This window comes from Eucyclogobius newberryi, unplaced genomic scaffold (assembly GCF_026437365.1).
Source record: "Eucyclogobius newberryi isolate DKJ021-1_F unplaced genomic scaffold, fEucNew1.0.hap1 SCAF_16, whole genome shotgun sequence".
In the NCBI taxonomy this organism is placed as follows: Eukaryota; Metazoa; Chordata; class Actinopteri; order Gobiiformes; family Gobiidae; genus Eucyclogobius; species Eucyclogobius newberryi.
Window position 1 is genome coordinate 34,588,250 of NW_027315790.1, and position 20,617 is coordinate 34,608,866.

The following is a 20,617-nucleotide window of genomic DNA, read 5'->3' on the forward strand; positions in this document are numbered from 1 at the left end:
TTTCCATCGTGATGAAACTCGAATGTGGCGTTTTAACCATGACATTTACAGAAATAAAAGTTGTTCCACGATGTAACGTTTGCGTCTCTGTCCCGAAGGTTCCACAAATGGCATTAAACGTACGGAATGCTTCTTAAATCATTTTTACTGTGAACGAGCTCGACTATCCACAGATCCGACCTATATCGCGGATGGATACATTTCATGCCATACTAAGCACAGAATGTGCAGCTGTTATTTCTGTAAAGTCAAATACAATGTTTGGTCTTCATCCTGGAGATGTTTAAATATGTTCAGGTGATTTTAACGTACATATTCATCCTGCGTTTGAAGTCGTTTGTGATAAAAGTGACACGTTCAGGCTTCAGGAGTTTGAACACACATTTATTCTTTAGGCACAGATTATTCAGGCGAAACATGAGTTACTTTCAGTTTGGAGACCTTCAGAGATCTGGTTGGTGTCAGTTTGGAGACCTTCAGAGATCTGGTTGGAGTCAGTTTGGAGACCTTCAGAGATCTGGTTGGAGTCAGTTTGGAGACCTTCAGAGATCTGGTTGGAGTCAGTTTGGAGACCTTCAGAGATCTGGTTGGAGTCAGTATGGAGACGTACCTTCAGAGATCTGGTTGATGTCAGTTTGGAGACGTACCTTAAGAGATCTGGTTGGAGTCAGTTTGGAGACCTTCAGAGATCTGGTTGGTGTCAGTTTGGAGACGTACCTTCAGAGATCTGGTTGGAGTCAGTTTGGAGACCTTCAGAGATCTGGTTGGTGTCAGTTTGGAGACGTACCTTCAGAGATCTGGTTGGTGTCAGTTTGGAGACCTTCAGAGATCTGGTTGGAGTCAGTTTGGAGACGTACCTTCAGAGATCTGGTTGGTGTCAGTTTGGAGACGTACCTTCAGAGATCTGGTTGGTGTCAGTTTGGAGACCTTCAGAGATCTGGTTGGAGTCAGTTTGGAGACCTTCAGAGATCTGGTTGGAGTCAGTTTGGAGACCTTCAGAGATCTGGTTGGTGTCAGTTTGGAGACCTTCAGATATCTGGTTGGTGTCAGTTTGGAGACGTACCTTCAGAGATCTGGTTGACGTCAGTTTGGAGACCTTCAGAGATCTGGTTGGTGTCAGTTTGGAGACCTTCAGAGATCTGGTTGGTGTCAGTTTGGAGACCTTCAGATATCTGGTTGGTGTCAGTTTGGAGACCTTCAGAGATCTGGTTGGTGTCAGTTTGGAGATGTACCTTCAGAGATCTGGTTGGTGTCAGTTTGGAGACCTTCAGAGATCTGGTTGGAGTCAGTTTGGAGACGTACCTTCAGAGATCTGGTTGGTGTCAGTTTGGAGACGTACCTTCAGAGATCTGGTTGGAGTCAGTTTGGAGACCTTCAGAGATCTGGTTGGTGTCAGTTTGGAGACCTTCAGAGATCTGGTTGGTGTCAGTTTGGAGACCTTCAGATATCTGGTTGGAGTCAGTTTGGAGATGTACCTTCAGAGATCTGGTTGGTGTCAGTTTGGAGATGTACCTTCAGAGATCTGGTTGGTGTCAGTTTGGAGACCTTCAGAGATCTGGTTGGTGTCAGTTTGGAGACGTACCTTCAGAGATCTGGTTGGTGTCAGTTTGGAGACCTTCAGAGATCTGGTTGGTGTCAGTTTGGAGACGTACCTTCAGAGATCTGGTTGACGTCAGTTTGGAGACCTTCAGAGATCTGGTTGGTGTCAGTTTGGAGACCTTCAGAGATCTGGTTGGAGTCAGTTTGGAGACGTACCTTCAGAGATCTGGTTGGTGTCAGTTTGGAGACGTACCTTCAGAGATCTGGTTGGAGTCAGTTTGGAGACCTTCAGAGATCTGGTTGGTGTCAGTTTGGAGACCTTCAGAGATCTGGTTGGTGTCAGTTTGGAGACCTTCAGATATCTGGTTGGAGTCAGTTTGGAGATGTACCTTCAGAGATCTGGTTGGTGTCAGTTTGGAGATGTACCTTCAGAGATCTGGTTGGTGTCAGTTTGGAGACCTTCAGAGATCTGGTTGGTGTCAGTTTGGAGACGTACCTTCAGAGATGTGGTTGATGTGGAGTTTGGCCGTGGCGCTGGAGCTGCTCTGAGAGGCCACACTGGACTGAGCTACAGGACAAAAACACAAAAGTACTTTTTATGGAGCAAAACTGTTCAAGCGCTTAATTAGTTACTTCAGCTTTACGTGGACAAGGCCAAAAGTTTGTGTTCATGTGACGTCAAAACATTCTAGCCTCAAGTTTAATCTGTCTCTGGTTCGGTCTGAATCCTCAGGTGAACTCTCAGTGTCAGGGTCAGAGGTCAGAGGTCAGAGGTCAGCTTTAGGGTTAATGTCTTCTCTGTGTGTGTCCTCAGAGATGTGTATTCTACAGAGTGCGTGTCTCTGAGGTGTGTGTTCTACAGAGTGTGTGTCCTCAGAGATGTGTGTTCTACAGAGTGCGTGTCTCTGAGGTGTGTGTTCTACAGAGTGTGTGTCCTCAGAGATGTGTGTTCTACAGAGTGCGTGTTCTCTGAGGTGTGTGTTCTACAGAGTGTGTGTCCTCAGAGATGTGTGTTCTACAGAGTGCGTGTCTCTGAGGTGTGTGTTCTACAGAGTGTGTGTCCTCAGAGATGTGTGTTCTACAGAGTGCGTGTTCTCTGAGGTGTGTGTTCTACAGAGTGTGCGTTCTCAGAGATGTGTGTTCTACAGAGTGCGTGTCCTCAGGTATGTGTCCTCAGATATGTGTGTTCTACAGAGAGTGTGTCCTCAGAGATATGTCTTCTACAGAGTGTGTGTTCTACAGAGTCTGTGTCCTCAGAAATGTGTGTTCTACAGAGTGCGTGTCCTCAGAGATGTGTGTTCTACAGAGTGTGTGTCCTCAGAGATGTGTGTTCTACAGAGTGCGTGTCCTCAGATATGTGTGTTCTACAGAGTGTGTGTCCTCAGAGATGTGTGTTCTACAGAGTGTGTGTCCTCAGAGGGAAACTGTCTCTCATGTTGTACCTTCGAGTTTGGCCAGCAGAGGTTTGCTCTCCTCACTTCCTCTCACGGCGTAGATTTTAAAGTTGTATTCTTTAGAAGCCTCAAAGTTTTCAATGACGACTTTGGGGTCTAGTTTAGGCACTTGGACCTCTGTCTCTAGACCTCCTGCACAAACAAGAAAAAGTGTGAGACTTCCACTGAAACACGAGTTACAAACATCTGGAAACCACAGAAACATTGAACACTATCGTTGTTTTATTGATGATGTGGAAACTACTGGACATGTCTATTTTAGATCATCTTAAAGTGACACAAACTCAAAGCCTCCTCCAGAGTTCACATGGACCTCTCCATCTCTCCTTGTTCAGATCCCCATGTCTTGGTAGGTTTGTATTTGACTCTTTCTGGATGTTCAAATCTTGGGAACTCTTTTCATGACCTAACTCTGCTTCAAACATCTCCACACGTTCTCCACTCTGTGAAACATCTCCACACGTTCTCCACTCTGTGAAACATCTCCACACGTTCTCCACTCTGTGAAACATCTCCAAAAGTTCTCCACTCTGTGAAACATCTCCAAAAGTTCTCCACTCTGTGAAACATCTCCAAAAGTTCTCCACTCTGTGAAACATCTCCACACGTTCTGCACTCTGTGAAACATCTCCACATGTTCTCCACTCTGTGAAACATCTCCACACGTTCTCCCTGACGCGTCCGCTGTGTTCTTGGACTCCATGAAACATCTCCAGACGTTCTTGGACTCCATGAAACATCTCCAGACGTTCTTGGACTTCATGAAACATCTCCAGACGTTCTTGGACTCCATGAAACATCTCCACACGTTCTTGGACTTCATGAAACATCTCCAGACGTTCTTGGACTTCATGAAACATCGCCACACGTTCTTGGACTCCATGAAATATCTCCAGACGTTCTTGGACTTCGTGAAACATCTCCAGACGTTCTTGGACTCCATGAAATATCTCCAGACGTTCTTGGACTTCGTGAAACATCTCCAGACGTTCTTGGACTTCATGAAACATCTCCAGACGTTCTTGGACTCCATGAAACATCTCCACACGTTCTTGGACTTCATGAAACATCTCCAGACGTTCTTGGACTTCATGAAACATCGCCACACGTTCTTGGACTCCATGAAATATCTCCAGACGTTCTTGGACTTCGTGAAACATCTCCAGACGTTCTTGGACTCCATGAAATATCTCCAGACGTTCTTGGACTTCGTGAAACATCTCCAGACGTTCTTGGACTTCATGAAACATCTCCAGACGTTCTTGGACTCCGTGAAACATCTCCACACGTTCTTGGACTTTGTGAAACATCTTCAGACGTTCTTGGACTTCGTGAAACATTTCCAGACGTTCTTGGACTTCATGAAACATCTCCACACGTTCTTGGACTCCATGAAATATCTCCAGACGTTCTTGGACTTCGTGAAACATCTCCAGACGTTCTTGGACTCCATGAAACATCTCCACATGTTTTTGGACTCCATGAAACATCTCCAAACGTTTTTGGACTCCATGAAACATCTCCACATGTTCTTGGACTCCATGAAACATCTCCACACGTTTTTGGACTCCGTGAAACATCTCCAGACGTTCTTGGACTTCGTGAAACATCTTCAGACGTTCTTGGACTTCGTGAAACATCTCCAGACGTTCTTGGACTTCGTGAAACATCTCCACACGTTCTTGGACTTCGTGAAACACCTTCAGACGTTCTTGGACTTCGTGAAACATCTCCAGACGTTCTTGGACTTCCTGAAACATCTCCAGACGTTCTTGGACTTCATGAAACATCTCCAGACGTTCTTGGACTTCATGAAACATCTCCAGACGTTCTTGGACTTCGTGAAACATCTCCAGACGTTCTTGGACTCCGTGAAACATCTCCACACGTTCTTGGACTTCACGAAACATCTCCAGACGTTCTTGGACTTCGTAAAACATCTTCAGACGTTCTTGGACTTCATGAAACATCTCCACACGTTCTTGGACTTCGTGAAACATCTCCAGACGTTCTTGGACTCCGTGAAACATCTCCACACGTTCTTGGACTTCGTGAAACATCTCCAGACGTTCTTGGACTTCATGAAACATCTCCACACGTTCTTGGACTTCGTGAAACATCTCCAGACGTTCTTGGACTTCATGAAACATCTCCAGACGTTCTTGGACTTCATGAAACATCTCCAGACGTTCTTGGACTTCATGAAACATCTCCACACGTTCTTGGACTTCGTGAAACATCTCCAGACGTTCTTGGACTTCATGAAACATCTCCACACGTTCTTGGACTTCACGAAACATCTCCAGACGTTCTTGGACTTCGTGAAACATCTCCAGACGTTCTTGGACTCCGTGAAACATCTCCAGACGTTCTTGGACTTCGTGAAACATCTCCAGACGTTCTTGGACTCCATGAAACATCTCCAGACGTTCTTGGACTTCGTGAAACATCTCCAGACGTTCTTGGACTTCGTAAAACATCTTCAGACGTTCTTGGACTTCATGAAACATCTCCAGACGTTCTTGGACTTCATGAAACATCTCCAGACGTTCTTGGACTTCATGAAACATCTCCAGACGTTCTTTGACTTTGTAAAACATCTCCACACGTTCTTGGACTTCGTGAAACATCTCCACACGTTCTTGGACTCCATGAAACATCTTCAGACGTTCTTGGACTTCCTGAAACATCTCCACACGTTCTTGGACTTCATGAAACATCTCCAGACGTTCTTGGACTTCATGAAACATCGCCACACGTTCTTGGACTTCACGAAACATCTCCAGACGTTCTTGGACTTCGTGAAACATCTCCAGACGTTCTTGGACTCGGTGAAACATCTCCAGACGTTCTTGGACTTCGTGAAAAATCTCCAGACGTTCTTGGACTTCGTAAAACATCTTCAGACGTTCTTGGACTTCATGAAACATCTTCAGACGTTCTTGGACTTCATGAAACATCTCCAGACGTTCTTGGACTTCATGAAACATCTCCATACGTTCTTGGACTTCGTGAAACATCTCCACACGTTCTTGGACTTCGTGAAACATCTCCAGACGTTCTTGGACTTCGTGAAACATCTCCACACGTTCTTGGACTTCGTGAAACATCTCCAGACGTTCTTGGACTCCGTGAAACATCTCCAGACGTTCTTGGACTTCGTGAAACATCTCCAGACGTTCTTGGACTTCGTGAAACATCTCCACACGTTCTTGGACTTCGTGAAACATCTCCAGACGTTCTTGGACTCCATGAAACATCTCCAGACGTTCTTGGACTTCATGAAACATCTCCACACGTTCTTGGACTTCATGAAACATCTCCAGACGTTCTTGGACTCCGTGAAACATCTCCAGACGTTCTTGGACTCCGTGAAACATCTCCAGACGTTCTTGGACTTCGTGAAACATCTCCAGACGTTCTTGGACTCCGTGAAACATCTCCAGACGTTCTTGGACTCCGTGAAACATCTCCAGACGTTCTTGGACTCCATGAAACATCTCCAGACGTTCTTGGACTCCATGAAGGTAATGACGAGGACCAAGAACGTCTGGAGATGTTTCACGAAGTCCAAGAAAGTGTGGAGATGTTTCACGAAGTCCAAGAACGTCTGGAGATGTTTCATGAAGTCCAAGAACGTGTGGAGATGTTTCACGAAGTCCAAGAACGTGTGGAGATGTTTCATGGAGTCCAAGAACGTGTGGAGATGTTTCACGAAGTCCAAGAACGTCTGGAGATGTTTCATGAAGTCCAAGAACGTATGGAGATGTTTCATGGAGTCCAAGAACGTCTTGGACTTCATGAAACATCTCCAGACGTTCTTGGACTTCATGAAACATCTCCAGACGTTCTCCCTGACCCGTCCACTGTGTTCTTGGACTCCATGAAGCTGTTTCAGGCGACTGTTTGCTACGATCGGACAGTCAATGGAACAAAAAACACTTCATTTTGCTTTGAAGAGCGTCAGGATTGAGATGTTTTGGTTCTTTTGACCTGAATAATCACGATCACAGATTCATGATCTTTAGTTCCAACACTTTCAAACACAAACATGAGCCTGAACACTTCCTCTCGGCAGTTCCAGGGCGTGTGCGGATTTCACGCCCGCGGTGACGTCTCGGTGATTGTTCAGTTCCTTGGCTGGGACGAGGAGCTGCAGAACTTGGGGCCTCGGGCGGGGGGTGCGTCTAGGCACGTGCGGAACTGAACAGCCGAAGGAGGCGTAAATGTCAAACCTGTTGAGACGCTTTATGAAACGCAGCGGGGAAAAGTGCTGCGTGCTTTATCCACGGGATGAGGGAGAAGTTATCGAGCACAACCAGAAGGTCCTGGGTTCGATTCCCAGTGGAACAGGCCAGATTAACGACACATGTCTGACTTTATGTCCTCGTCATTGCCTTAAGTCCCAGTTTATAACGTCTTTATTGTGCTCGTGTTCACACTCGGGTCTTTATGTGGGGATGGAGCACTTCTTATTGTATTTTGTGTTGCACTTTTGTGTTGCACCTTAAGGTTTGGTCTGATCCAGAGTCGGAAGCTAAATGTACTTTTGTTTCTGTTTCTGTCACATTTATTTTGTTAATCAGAGAGTTTTATAAACCAGGACTAAACCAGGTCTAAACCAGGTTTGAACCAGGACAAAACCAGGACTAAACCAGGTCTAAACTAGGACTAAACTAGGTCTAAATCAGGACTAAACCAGGACTAAACCAGGTCTAAACCAGGTTTAAACCAGGAATAAACCAGGTCTAAACCAGGGCTAAACCAGGTCTAAACCAGGACTAAACCAGGTCTAAACCAGGTCTAAACCATTTCTAAACCAGGACTAAACCGGGACTAAACCGGGACTAAACCAGGTCTAAACCAGGACTAAACTAGGTCTAAATCAGTACCAAACCAGGTCTAAACCGGGACTAAACCGGGACTAAACCGGGTCTAAACCAGGTCTCAACCAGGACTAAACTAGGTCTAAACCAGGTCTAAACCAGGACTAAACCAGGTCTAAACCAGGGCTAAACCAGGTCTAAACCAGGACTAAACCAGGTCTAAACCAGGACTAAACTAGGTCTAAACCAGGTTTAAACCAGGTCTAAACCAGGACTAAACCGGGTCTAAACCGGGACTAAACCGGGACTAAACCAGGTCTCAACCAGGACTAAACTAGGTCTAAACCAGGTCTAAACCAGGACTAAACCAGGTCTAAACCAGGGCTAAACCAGGTCTAAACCAGGACTAAACCAGGTCTAAACCAGGTTTAAACCAGGTCTAAACCAGGATTAAACCAGGACTAAACCAGGTCTAAACCAGGTTTAAACCAGGACTAAACCAGGTCTAAACCAGGTCCAAACCAGGACTAAACCAGGTCTAAACAAGGACTAAACTAGGTCTAAATCAGGACTAAACCAGGACTAAACCAGGTCTAAACCAGGTCTAAACCAGGACTAAACCAGGTCCAAACCAGGGCTAAACCAGGGCTAAACCAGGACTAAACCGGGTCTAAAACAGGACTAAACCAGGTCTAAACCAGGTTTAAACCAGGACTAAACCAGGAATAAACCAGGTCTAAACCAGAGCTAAACCAGGTCTAAACCAGGACTAAACCAGGTCTAAACCAGGACTAAACCAGGTCTAAACCAGGTCTAAACCAGGACTAAACCAGGACTAAACCAGGGCTAAACCAGGACTAAACCGGGTCTAAACCAGGACTAAACCAGGTCTAAACCAGGTTTAAACCAGGACTAAACCAGGAATAAACCAGGTCTAAACCAGAGCTAAACCAGGTCTAAACCAGGACTAAACCAGGTCTAAACCAGGACTAAACCAGGTCTAAACCAGGTCTAAACCTGGACTAAATCAGGTCTAAACCAGGACTAAACCAGGTCTAAACCAGGTCTAAACCAGGACTAAACTAGGACTAAACCAGGTCTAAACCAGGTCTAAACCTGGACTAAATCAGGTCTAAACCAGGACTAAACCAGGTCTAAACCAGGTCTAAACCAGGACTAAACCAGGGCCAAACCAGGGCTAAACCAGGGCTAAACCAGGGCTAAACCAGGTCTAAACCAGGGCTAAACCAGGGCTAAACCAGGTCTAAACCAGGTCTAAACCGGGTTTAACCAGGACTACAGCAGGACTCACCTGTGCTGTAGGTGACTCTGTAGGAATCAAAGCCTCCTTTAGGTTCTTTCCAGGAGACGTGGACTTCGGTTGGACCCAGAACTTTGGCTTTGAATCTTCTTGGTGTCGAAACTAAAAACATCAGAAAACAGATTAATGTGAAGGTATTTAACGAAACATGTGAAAAATGTGAAGTTAAACGTGTGCGAGCCAAAGCAGATCACATGCTAACAGTTCAACTGCCCCAGGCACGGTTCAAGGCTCAGGTTTATCCCTGGTTTAGACCCTGTTTAGAACTTGTTTAGTCCTGGTTTAGCCCTGGTTTAGACCTGGTTTAGACCTGGTTTAGACCTGGTTTAGCCCTGGTTTAGCCCTGGTTTAGACCTGGTTTAGCCCTGGTTTAGCCCTGGTTTAGCCCTGGTTTGGCCCTGGTTTAGCCCTGGTTTAGTCCTGGTTTAGCCCTGGTTTAGCCCTGGTTTAGTCCTGGTTTAGCCCTGGTTTAGTCCTTGTTTAGCCCTGGTTTAGCCCTGGTTTAGCCCTGGTTTAGCCCTGGTTTGGCCCTGGTTTAGCCCTGGTTTAGCCCTGGTTTAGCCCTGGTTTAGTCCTGGTTTAGACCTGGTTTAGACCTGGTTTAGACCTGGTGTAGACCTGGTTTAGTCCTGGTTTAGCTCTGGTTTAGCCCTGGTTTGGCCCTGGTTTAGCCCTGGTTTAGCCCTGGTTTAGCCCTGGTTTGGCGCTGGTTTAGCCCTGGTTTGGCCCTGGTTTAGCCCTGGTTTAGCCCTGGTTTAGCCCTGGTTTGGCCCTGGTTTAGTCCTGGTTTAGCCCTGGTTTAGCCCTGGTTTAGCCCTGGTTTAGCCCTGGTTTAGTCCTTGTTTAGCCCTGGTTTAGTCCTGGTTTAGACCTGGTTTAGCCCTGGTTTGGCGCTGGTTTAGCCCTGGTTTGGCCCTGGTTTAGCCCTGGTTTAGTTTAAAGTGAGTTGAAGCGTGCCTGGTGAACAGAAGTATCTCCAAAGGACGATACCTCGGACCAAACCAGGTCCACATTAAAAAGGATCAGCCTCATTCACCTCCTGAGTCTCCGTTTGGTTCAAGTCGGTACAAAATCTACTCCAAAGTTTTTATTGATGAAAATCCTAAATCCTTTTGACTCTTTTTTGACATTTTTATTTGATGATTTTAGAGTCTATTAAATTATGATTATGACTGTTAAAATACGACTACAATTGTTTTTTAATGTCGAGAGTTTGATGAATTATTGCAGCCCTAGATTAGTCCTGGTTTAGACCTGGTTTAGTCCTAGTTTAGACCTGGTTTAGACCTGGTTTAGTCCTGGTTTAGTCCTGGTTTAGACCTGGTTTAGACCTGGTTTAGTCCTGGTTTAGTCCTAGTTTAGACCTGGTTTAGACCTGGTTTAGTCCCGGTTTAGTCCTGGTTTAGACCTGGTTTAGACCTGGTTTAGAAATGGTTTAGACCTGGTTTAGACCTGGTTTAGTCCTGGTTTAGACCTGGTTTAGTCCTGATTTAGACCTGGTTTAGCCCTGGTTTAGACCTGGTTTTGACCTGGTTTAGTCCTGGTTTAGACCTGGTTTAGACCTGGTTTAGTCCTGGTTTTGACCTGGTTTAGTCCTGGTTTAGTCCTGGTGTAGACCTGGTTTAGACCTGGTTTAGACCTAGTTTAGACCTGGTTTAGACCTGGTTTAGTCCTGGTTTAGTCCCGGTTTAGTCTTGGTTTAGTCTTGGTTTAGTCCTGGTTTAGTCCTGGTTTAGTCCTGGTGTAGACCTGGTTTAGACCTGGTTTAGACCTAGTTTAGACCTGGTTTAGACCTGGTTTAGTCCTGGTTTAGACCTGGTTTAGACCTGGTTTAGTCCTAGTTTAGACCTGGTTTAGACCTGGTTTAGTCCTGGTTTAGTCCTGGTTTAGACCTGGTTTAATCCTTGTTTAGACCTGGTTTAGACCTGGTTTAGACCTAGTTTAGACCTGGTTTAGACCTGGTTTAGTCCTGGTTTAGTCCCGGTTTAGTCTTGGTTTAGTCTTGGTTTAGTCCTGGTTTAGACCTGGTTTAGACCTGGTTTAGACCTGGTTTAGACCTGGTTTAGACCTTGTTTAGACCTGGTGTAGACCTGGTTTAGTCCTGGTTTAGTCCTGGTTTAGTCCTGGTTTAGACCTGGTTTAGTCCTGGTTTAGTCCTGGTTTAGTCCCGGTTTAGTCTTGGTTTAGTCTTGGTTTAGTCCTGGTTTAGTCCTGGTTTAGTCCTGGTTTAGACCTGGTTTAGTCCTGGTTTAGTCCTGGTTTAGTCCTGGTTTAGACCTGGTTTAGTCCTGGTTTAGTCCTGGTTTAGTCCTGGTTTAGTCCTGGTTTAGACCTGGTTTAGTCCTGGTTTAGTCCTGGTTTAGTCCTGGTTTAGTCCTGGTTTAGACCTGGTTTAGACCTGGTTTAGTCCTGGTTTAGTCCTGGTTTAGTCCTGGTTTAGTCCTGGTTTAGACCTGGTTTAGTCCTGGTTTAGTCCTGGTTTAGTCCTGGTTTAGTCCTGGTTTAGTCCTGGTTTAGACCTGGTTTAGACCTGGTTTAGTCCTGGTTTAGTCCTGATTTAGACCTGGTTTAGCCCTGGTTTAGACCTGGTTTTGACCTGGTTTAGTCCTGGTTTAGACCTGGTTTAGACCTGGTTTAGTCCTGGTTTTGACCTGGTTTAGTCCTGGTTTAGTCCTGGTGTAGACCTGGTTTAGACCTGGTTTAGACCTAGTTTAGACCTGGTTTAGACCTGGTTTAGTCCTGGTTTAGTCCCGGTTTAGTCTTGGTTTAGTCTTGGTTTAGTCCTGGTTTAGTCCTGGTTTAGTCCTGGTGTAGACCTGGTTTAGACCTGGTTTAGACCTAGTTTAGACCTGGTTTAGACCTGGTTTAGTCCTGGTTTAGACCTGGTTTAGACCTGGTTTAGTCCTAGTTTAGACCTGGTTTAGACCTGGTTTAGTCCTGGTTTAGTCCTGGTTTAGACCTGGTTTAATCCTTGTTTAGACCTGGTTTAGACCTGGTTTAGACCTAGTTTAGACCTGGTTTAGACCTGGTTTAGTCCTGGTTTAGTCCCGGTTTAGTCTTGGTTTAGTCTTGGTTTAGTCCTGGTTTAGACCTGGTTTAGACCTGGTTTAGACCTGGTTTAGACCTGGTTTAGACCTTGTTTAGACCTGGTGTAGACCTGGTTTAGTCCTGGTTTAGTCCTGGTTTAGTCCTGGTTTAGACCTGGTTTAGTCCTGGTTTAGTCCTGGTTTAGTCCCGGTTTAGTCTTGGTTTAGTCTTGGTTTAGTCCTGGTTTAGTCCTGGTTTAGTCCTGGTTTAGACCTGGTTTAGTCCTGGTTTAGTCCTGGTTTAGTCCTGGTTTAGACCTGGTTTAGTCCTGGTTTAGTCCTGGTTTAGTCCTGGTTTAGTCCTGGTTTAGACCTGGTTTAGTCCTGGTTTAGTCCTGGTTTAGTCCTGGTTTAGTCCTGGTTTAGACCTGGTTTAGACCTGGTTTAGTCCTGGTTTAGTCCTGGTTTAGTCCTGGTTTAGTCCTGGTTTAGACCTGGTTTAGTCCTGGTTTAGTCCTGGTTTAGTCCTGGTTTAGTCCTGGTTTAGTCCTGGTTTAGTCCCCTTTAAGACTTCTTTATGGACAAAAGAAGAGTGAATGAAACTTTACCTTTTTAATTCTGTTTTAATTCCACCTCAAAACCAAAACAACACAAACTCCAAAACGAGACAAAAACCGGTTCAAAGTCCAACTCTAAATCCAGACCAGGTCCAGACCAGGTCCAGGTCCAGACCAGGACCAGGTCCAAACCAGGACCAGGTCCAGACCAGGTCCAGACCAGGTCCAGACCAGGACCAGGTCCAGACCAGGACCAGGTCCAGACCAGGTCCAGACCAGGTCCAGACCAGGACCAGGTCCAGACGGTCCATGAGGCCTGAGCCACAGCTCTTTGTCTCAGAGAGGATCTTTGTTCTGAGGCGGTTCACCACATTCACACTCTGCTCCTGTCGCCGCCGATGATCTACGACACCATTAAACTCAAACTTGACGTGAGTTTGAGTGTCTTTCCCCGCTCTCATCCCGGTCTCTTAACAAAGTCTACAGACAGAAAACCCTTAACAAATGAAGGAAATTAAATATGCACACGAACACGATGCATCGTTCAACACTTGTCTCCATGGAAATGCTCCACAGTCGGTATTAAACATGTGTCCGAAATATAAACATTAAAAACAAAAAGCCCTATCAAATGCACAATAATCTATGCTTTTGCTCACTCCCTTTGAGATGCTGTATCCTGTTTCTAAATACATTTGACCGTCCGCTGTTGCTTTTATTGGTGAACCGCCTCCATGCTTGTTTCCCCGATACTGAGCCATACAAACTCACACTTTAGTAATGAACCGCCTCCATGTTTGTTTCCTCGATACTGAGCCATACAAACTCACACTTTAGTAATGAACCGCCTCCATGTTTGTTTCCTCGATACTGAGCCATACAAACTCACACTTTAGTAATGAACCGCCTCCATGTTTGTTTCCTCGATACTGAGCCATACAAACACACTTTAGTAATGAACCGCCTCCATGTTTGTTTCCCCGATACTGAGCCATACAAACACACACTTTATTAATGAACCGCCTCCATGTTTGTTTCCCCGATACTGAGCAATACAAACACACACTTTATTAATGAACCGCCTCCATGTTTGTTTCCCTGATACTGAGCCATACAAACACACACATTATTGGTGAACCGCCTCCATGCTTGTTTCCCCGATAGAAAGCCATGCAAACACACTTTATTGGTGAACTGCCTCCATGTTTGTTTCCCGATGCAGAGCCATACAAACACACACTTTATTAATGAGCCGCCTCCATATTTGTTTCCCGATGCAGACCCATACAAACATATTTTATAGGTGAACCGAATCCATGTTTGTTTCCCGATGCAGAGCCATGCAAACACACACTGTAGTAATGAGCCGCCTCCATGTTTGTTTCCCGATGCAGAGCCATGCAAACACAAACACACAAATGGAAGTGGGACCAACCTGAGCTCAGCCTCTGACGCTCCAGAAGAAACTCTTCCGCTTTTCCATTTGGGCCAAATTAATTATGACTTTTTTGTTTTTGGAGACGGAAATAACGTTAAACGTCTGAGAAAGAGAACGAGCGTTTCCGTGGCAACTACAGGCGACGTTCAGACAGAATTCTGCCTCTGAGACCGAAACATAAATCTAAATGATCAATAATCAAACGCTCACAATAAATACATTTATGATCGAACATGAATTACACGTTTATTTCAAGGAATAATAGAGAATTTTTCGCCGATTTTGAGAACTCAAGCGACTGTTAGTCCCTTTTCCTCACACCTACAGCCCCGCCCCTACAGCCCCGCCCCTACAGCCCCGCCCCTACAGCCCCGCCCCTACAGCCCCGCCCCTACAGCCCCGCCTCTACAGCCCCGCCCCTACAGCCCCACCTCTTCAGCCCCGCCTCTTCAGCCCCACATCTTCAGCCCCACATCTTCAGCCCCGCCTCTTCAGCCCCGCCTCTTCAGCCCCGCCTCTACAGCCCCGCCTCTACAGCCCCGCCTCTACAGCCCCGCCTCTACAGCCCCGCCCCTACAGCCCCACCTCTTCAGCCCCGCCTCTTCAGCCCCACATCTTCAGCCCCGCCTCTTCAGCCCCGCCTCTTCAGCCCCACCTCTTCAGCCCCACCTCTTCAGCCCCGCCTCTTCAGCCCCACCTCTTCAGCCCCACCTCTTCAGCCCCGCCTCTTCAGCCCCGCCTCTACAGCCCCGCCTCTACAGCCCCGCCTCTACAGCCCCGCCCCTACAGCCCCACCTCTTCAGCCCCGCCTCTTCAGCCCCACATCTTCAGCCCCGCCTCTTCAGCCCCGCCTCTTCAGCCCCACCTCTTCAGCCCCACCTCTTCAGCCCCGCCTCTTCAGCCCCACCTCTTCAGCCCCGCCTCTTCAGCCCCGCCTCTACACGTCTCTTCTGAGCTCTGAGTCTTTCTCTGCGTCATGTTTGTAACTGAAGGAACTCTCTAAACAGACACAGACATATCAACCGCACATGTGCAGCCATGGAAACGTGCTGCTATGGGGACCAGGCTGCAGGTGTGCAGTAGCACGCAGGGAATGACTGACATGTGGGAGAACTACTGTCCACGCAAAAATCCTCTATTATTCCTTTAAGTTGGTGAAGTAAACAGACTTTATTCTTCAGCTTTTTGCCTTTGCACAAGCTCAGGCTAGCGGCTAACGTTAGCGAGGTTAGCGGCTAACATTAGCAAGGTTATTGGCTAACGTTAGCCACTTTCCAGCGTAATCACCACACAGTGTTTAATCAGTGTTTACAGTTTACTCTGGTGATGCGGGCTAATTATGTCTCGTACAGCAAAAAACAACAACAACAACAACAACAAAGCACTGCGATGACCGTTTAACCGACTATTGAGCGCGAAGAGCTCCAACTATCGACTGAAAACGTGCCTGGTCAAATGTCTGACCGCACAAAGCTCTGAAATCTGCACCAAGAAATTAGCGCCAACACTTCGTCCCACAATGCACTGCTTCGTCCCACAATGCACTGCTGCCTCAGGAATGCAACTGCGACATTTACCCGCGAACAAACGGGTCGGTCTTTAGTTCAGTCGGCTCGTTGTCCCACAGTGATGATGTCATACGCTTCAGACAGTAGAAGAAGAGCGACTGAAACGTGATAATTACTGGTGGTTTTAACGCTCAGAAGGAGGCGGGAAACACACGGCGACCGCCACCCGGAGTTTGAAATGTATTTACAACAAATATATGTATAATCCTGATTTCTGAGTAAATCTCACGACACTTGAATCAAGGAAAGAGTTTCACTGAGAACGAGGGACAAAATGATCACGATTGTTTGGTTCATGAATGAAATCACGATTATTTTCAACAGTCACTTCCACATTGTCAAACAGCAGAGAAAATGTTTTAGTCTGAAAGTCCAGATGAGACTTTTGACCCTTCGATGTCACAATGTTTTTGTTACTTCCCTGATCAACACTGACCAGACTGTAACCTGACTTTAACCTGACTTAAACCTCATTGTAACCTGATTGTAACCTGACTTTAACCTGACTTAAACCTCATTGTAACCTGATTGTAACCTGACTTTAACCTGACTTAAACCTGATTGTAACCTGATTGTAACCTGACTTTAACCTGACTTAAACCTCATTGTAACCTGATTGTAACCTGACTTAAACCTGACTTAAACCTGACTTAAACCTCATTGTAACCTGATTGTAACCTGACTTAAACCTGACTTAAACCTGACTTATGACTTAAACCTGACTTAAACCTGACTTAAACCAGACTTAAACCTGACTTAAAGCTGACTTAAACCTGACTTAAACCTGACTTAAACCTGACTTAAACCTGACTTAAACCAGACTTAAACCTGACTTAAACCTGACTTAAACCTGACTGTAACCTGACTTAAACCTGACTTATGACTTAAACCTGACTTATGACTTAAACCTGACTTAAACCTGACTCATGACTTAAACCTGACTTAAACCTGACTTAAACCAGACTTAAACCTGACTTAAAGCTGACTTAAAGCTGACTTAAACCTGACTTTAACCTGACTTAAACCTGACTTTAACCTGACTTATGACTTAAACCTGACTTTAACCTGACTTATGACTTAAACCTAACTTAAACCTGACTTAAACCTGACTTAAACCTGACTTAAACCTGACTTAAACCAGACTTAAACCTGACTTAAACCTGACTTAAACCTGACTGTAACCTGACTTAAACCTGACTTATGACTTAAACCTGACTTATGACTTAAACCTGACTTAAACCTGACTCATGACTTAAACCTGACTTAAACCTGACTTAAACCAGACTTAAACCTGACTTAAAGCTGACTTAAAGCTGACTTAAACCTGACTTTAACCTGACTTAAACCTGACTTTAACCTGACTTATGACTTAAACCTGACTTTAACCTGACTTATGACTTAAACCTAACTTAAACCTGACTTAAACCTGACTTAAACCTGACTTAAACCTGACTTAAACCAGACTTAAACCTGACTTAAACCTGACTTAAACCTGACTGTAACCTGACTTAAACCTGACTTATGACTTAAACCTGACTTATGACTTAAACCTGACTTAAACCTGACTCATGACTTAAACCTGACTTAAACCTGACTTAAACCAGACTTAAACCTGACTTAAAGCTGACTTAAAGCTGACTTAAACCTGACTTTAACCTGACTTAAACCTGACTTTAACCTGACTTATGACTTAAACCTGACTTTAACCTGACTTATGACTTAAACCTAACTTAAACCAGACTTAAACCTGACTTAAAGCTGACTTAAAGCTGACTTAAACCTGACTTTAACCTGACTTAAACCTGACTTTAACCTGACTTATGACTTAAACCTGACTTTAACCTGACTTAAACCTGACTTTAACCTGACTTATGACTTAAACCTGACTTTAACCTGACTTATGACTTAAACCTAACTTAAACCAGACTTAAACCTGACTTAAAGCTGACTTAAAGCTGACTTAAACCTGACTTTAACCTGACTTAAACCTGACTTTAACCTGACTTATGACTTAAACCTGACTTTAACCTGACTTATGACTTAAACCTAACTTAAACCTGACTTAAACCTGACTTAAAGCTGACTTAAACCTGACTTTAACCTGACTTAAACCTGACTTTAACCTGACTTAAACCTGACTTAAACCTGACATGAGGGCGCTGCAGCTCACAGGGGGCGCTGCAGCTCACAGACAGGAGACACTGCAGCTCGCAGACAGGGGGCGCTGCAGCTCACAGACAGGGGGCGCTGCAGCTCACAGACAGGGGGCGCTGCAGCTCACAGGGGGCGCTGCAGCTCACAGGGGGCGCTGCAGCTCACAGACAGGGGGCGCTGCAGCTCACAGGGGGCGCTGCAGCTCACAGACAGGGGGCGCTGCAGCTCACAGACAGGGGGCGCTGCAGCTCACAGACAGGGGGCGCTGCAGCTCGCAGACAGGGGGCGCTGCAGCTCACAGGGGGCGCTGCAGCTCACAGGGGGCGCTGCAGCTCACAGACAGGGGGCGCTGCAGCTCACAGACAGGGGGCGCTGCAGCTCGCAGACAGGGGGCGCTGCAGCTCACAGACAGGGGGCGCTGCAGCTCACAGACAGGGGGCGCTGCAGCTCGCAGACAGGGGGCGCTGCAGCTCACAGGGGGCGCTGCAGCTCACAGGGGGCGCTGCAGCTCACAGACAGGGGGCGCTGCAGCTCACAGACAGGGGGCGCTGCAGCTCGCAGACAGGGGGCGCTGCAGCTCACAGACAGGGGGCGCTGCAGCTCACAGACAGGGGGCGCTGCAGCTCACAGGGGGCGCTGCAGCTCACAGGGGGCGCTGCAGCTCACAGACAGGGGGCGCTGCAGCTCACAGGGGGCGCTGCAGCTCACAGACAGGGGGCGCTGCAGCTCACAGACAGGGGGCGCTGCAGCTCGCAGACAGGGGGCGCTGCAGCTCGCAGACAGGGGGCGCTGCAGCTCACAGGGGGCGCTGCAGCTCACAGACAGGGGGCGCTGCAGCTCACAGACAGGGGGCGCTGCAGCTCACAGGGGGCGCTGCAGCTCACAGACAGGGGGCGCTGCAGCTCACAGGGGGCGCTGCAGCTCACAGACAGGGGGCGCTGCAGCTCACAGGGGGCGCTGCAGCTCACAGACAGGGGGCGCTGCAGCTCACAGACAGGGGGCGCTGCAGCTTACAGACTTTGCTGCGGGAGTGTGGGAGGGCATCTGGCTCTTACCTTGTCCCTGAGCCGTGTGAGTCAGAGCCGAGAGCAGAGTCAGAGCGAGGAGCCTGAAGAGCAGATCCATCCTGGGTCAAACCTGAAACACCAGAGCAGAAGCTTCACACTCAAATAACACGTCATTCAGTTTGTTTAAAGATTATACACATTTATCCACGAAAAGGTTTATAATTATACTTCCTTGTTGTAGGAAATTACCCAGAAACCACTGCTTTATTTTGTTGAATTAATATTTAGATAGTCCAAAACTATCTTTTATGTTTCCAACAGTCACAAGACTGTTCGGTTCATTGATCATTGTGATTATAACGTCACAGTTGATCGTACGAACTAAAAACTGTTAAAAATCGCAAAATTTGCCTTTTCAGTTCAAAAAATTGCTTTTTTCACAGTTTTTACTCCACATTAACTTTACTTTATAATTCAGAGAGTTTGATTTTAAAAAGCTGGACAAATGGGGTTTTAACAGTCACGTGCACAACTCACACCTCACAGTGAAACAATAGAAACCATTTCACGTCGTAAACCTTTTCAAATGTTTCTGTTGGTTTTAGTATTTTGTTTTAATTTCGCAAAAAATAATACGAATAAATGAATAAAAAAGCATTTTATTTAGTATAAAAATACAGACGTTTCTTGTTTTAAGTGAATAAACGATGTTCGAGTGATAAACGTCAGATGCAGGTCACATGACGGCTCCTGATGAAGACTTACACTTCCCTTTCACTTACTGGTCGTTAACTTTGCGCCGGTTTGATCTCAGAGACGGCGTGATTTCCCACCCAGAGGCGCGCGTATGAAGGCGTCTCAAGCGCTCGAGCGCGTCTGAAGGCGTCTCGAGCGCGTCTGAAGGCGTCTCGAGCGCGTGTGAAGGCGTCTCGAGCGCGTTTGAAGGCGTCTCGAGCGAAGGCGTCTCGAGCGCGTCTGAAGGCGTCTCGAGCGAAGGCGTCTCGAGCGCGTCTGAAGGCGTCTCGAGCGAAGGCGTCTCGAGCGCGTCTGAAGGCGTCTCGAGCGCGTCTGAAGGCGTCTCGAGCGCGTCTGAAGGCGTCTCGAGCGCGTCTGAAGGCGTCTCGAGCGCGTCTAAAGGCGTCTCGAGCGCGTCTGAAGGCGTCTCGAGCGCTCGAGCGCGTCTGAAGGCGTCTCGAGCGCGTCTGAAGGCGTCTCGAGCGCGTTTGAAGGCGTCTCGAGCGCTCGAGCGCGTTTGAAGGCGTCTCGAGCGCGTTTGAAGGCGTCTCGAGCGCTCGAGCGCGTCTGAAGGCGTCTCGAGCGCGTTTGAAGGCGTCTCGAGCGAAGGCGTCTCGAGCGCGTCTGAAGGCGTCTCGAGCGCGTTTGAAGGCGTCTCGAGCGCGTTTGAAGGCGTCTCGAGCGCGTCTGAAGGCGTCTCGAGCGCGTTTGAAGGCGTCTCGAGCGCTCGAGCGCGTTTGAAGGCGTCTCGAGCGCGTCTGAAGGCGTCTCGAGCGCGTTTGAAGGCGTCTCGAGCGCTTTTGAAGGCGTCTCGAGCGCTCGAGCGCGTCTGAAGGCGTCTCGAGCGCGTCTGAAGGCGTCTCGAGCGCGTCTGAAGGCGTCTCGAGCGCATTTGAAGGCGTCTCGAGCGCGTTTGAAGGAATCTCGAGCGCTCGAGCGCGTTTGAAGGCGTCTCGAGCGCGTCTGAAGGCGTCTTGAGCGCTCGAGCGCGT

The 20,617-nt window shown here is 47.1% G+C and overlaps 1 protein-coding gene across 1 annotated transcript in view; it reads right to left on the reverse strand.

Annotated features, from left to right (window-relative positions):
- LOC140361550 (collagen alpha-1(XIV) chain-like) overlaps window positions 1–19,014 on the reverse strand; it is a 130,648-nt gene extending 111,634 nt beyond the window's left edge. The window contains exons 1-4 of the mRNA XM_072447261.1: window positions 18,939–19,014; window positions 9,132–9,242; window positions 2,982–3,125; window positions 2,036–2,107 (exon numbers count right to left, since the gene is read on the reverse strand). Coding sequence (XP_072303362.1) covers window positions 2,036–2,107; window positions 2,982–3,125; window positions 9,132–9,242; window positions 18,939–19,008 — 397 coding nt within the window. The 5' untranslated portion in view covers window positions 19,009–19,014. The remainder of the gene's footprint in view (window positions 1–2,035; window positions 2,108–2,981; window positions 3,126–9,131; window positions 9,243–18,938) is intronic.
- Window positions 19,015–20,617: the final 1,603 nt, after the last annotated feature.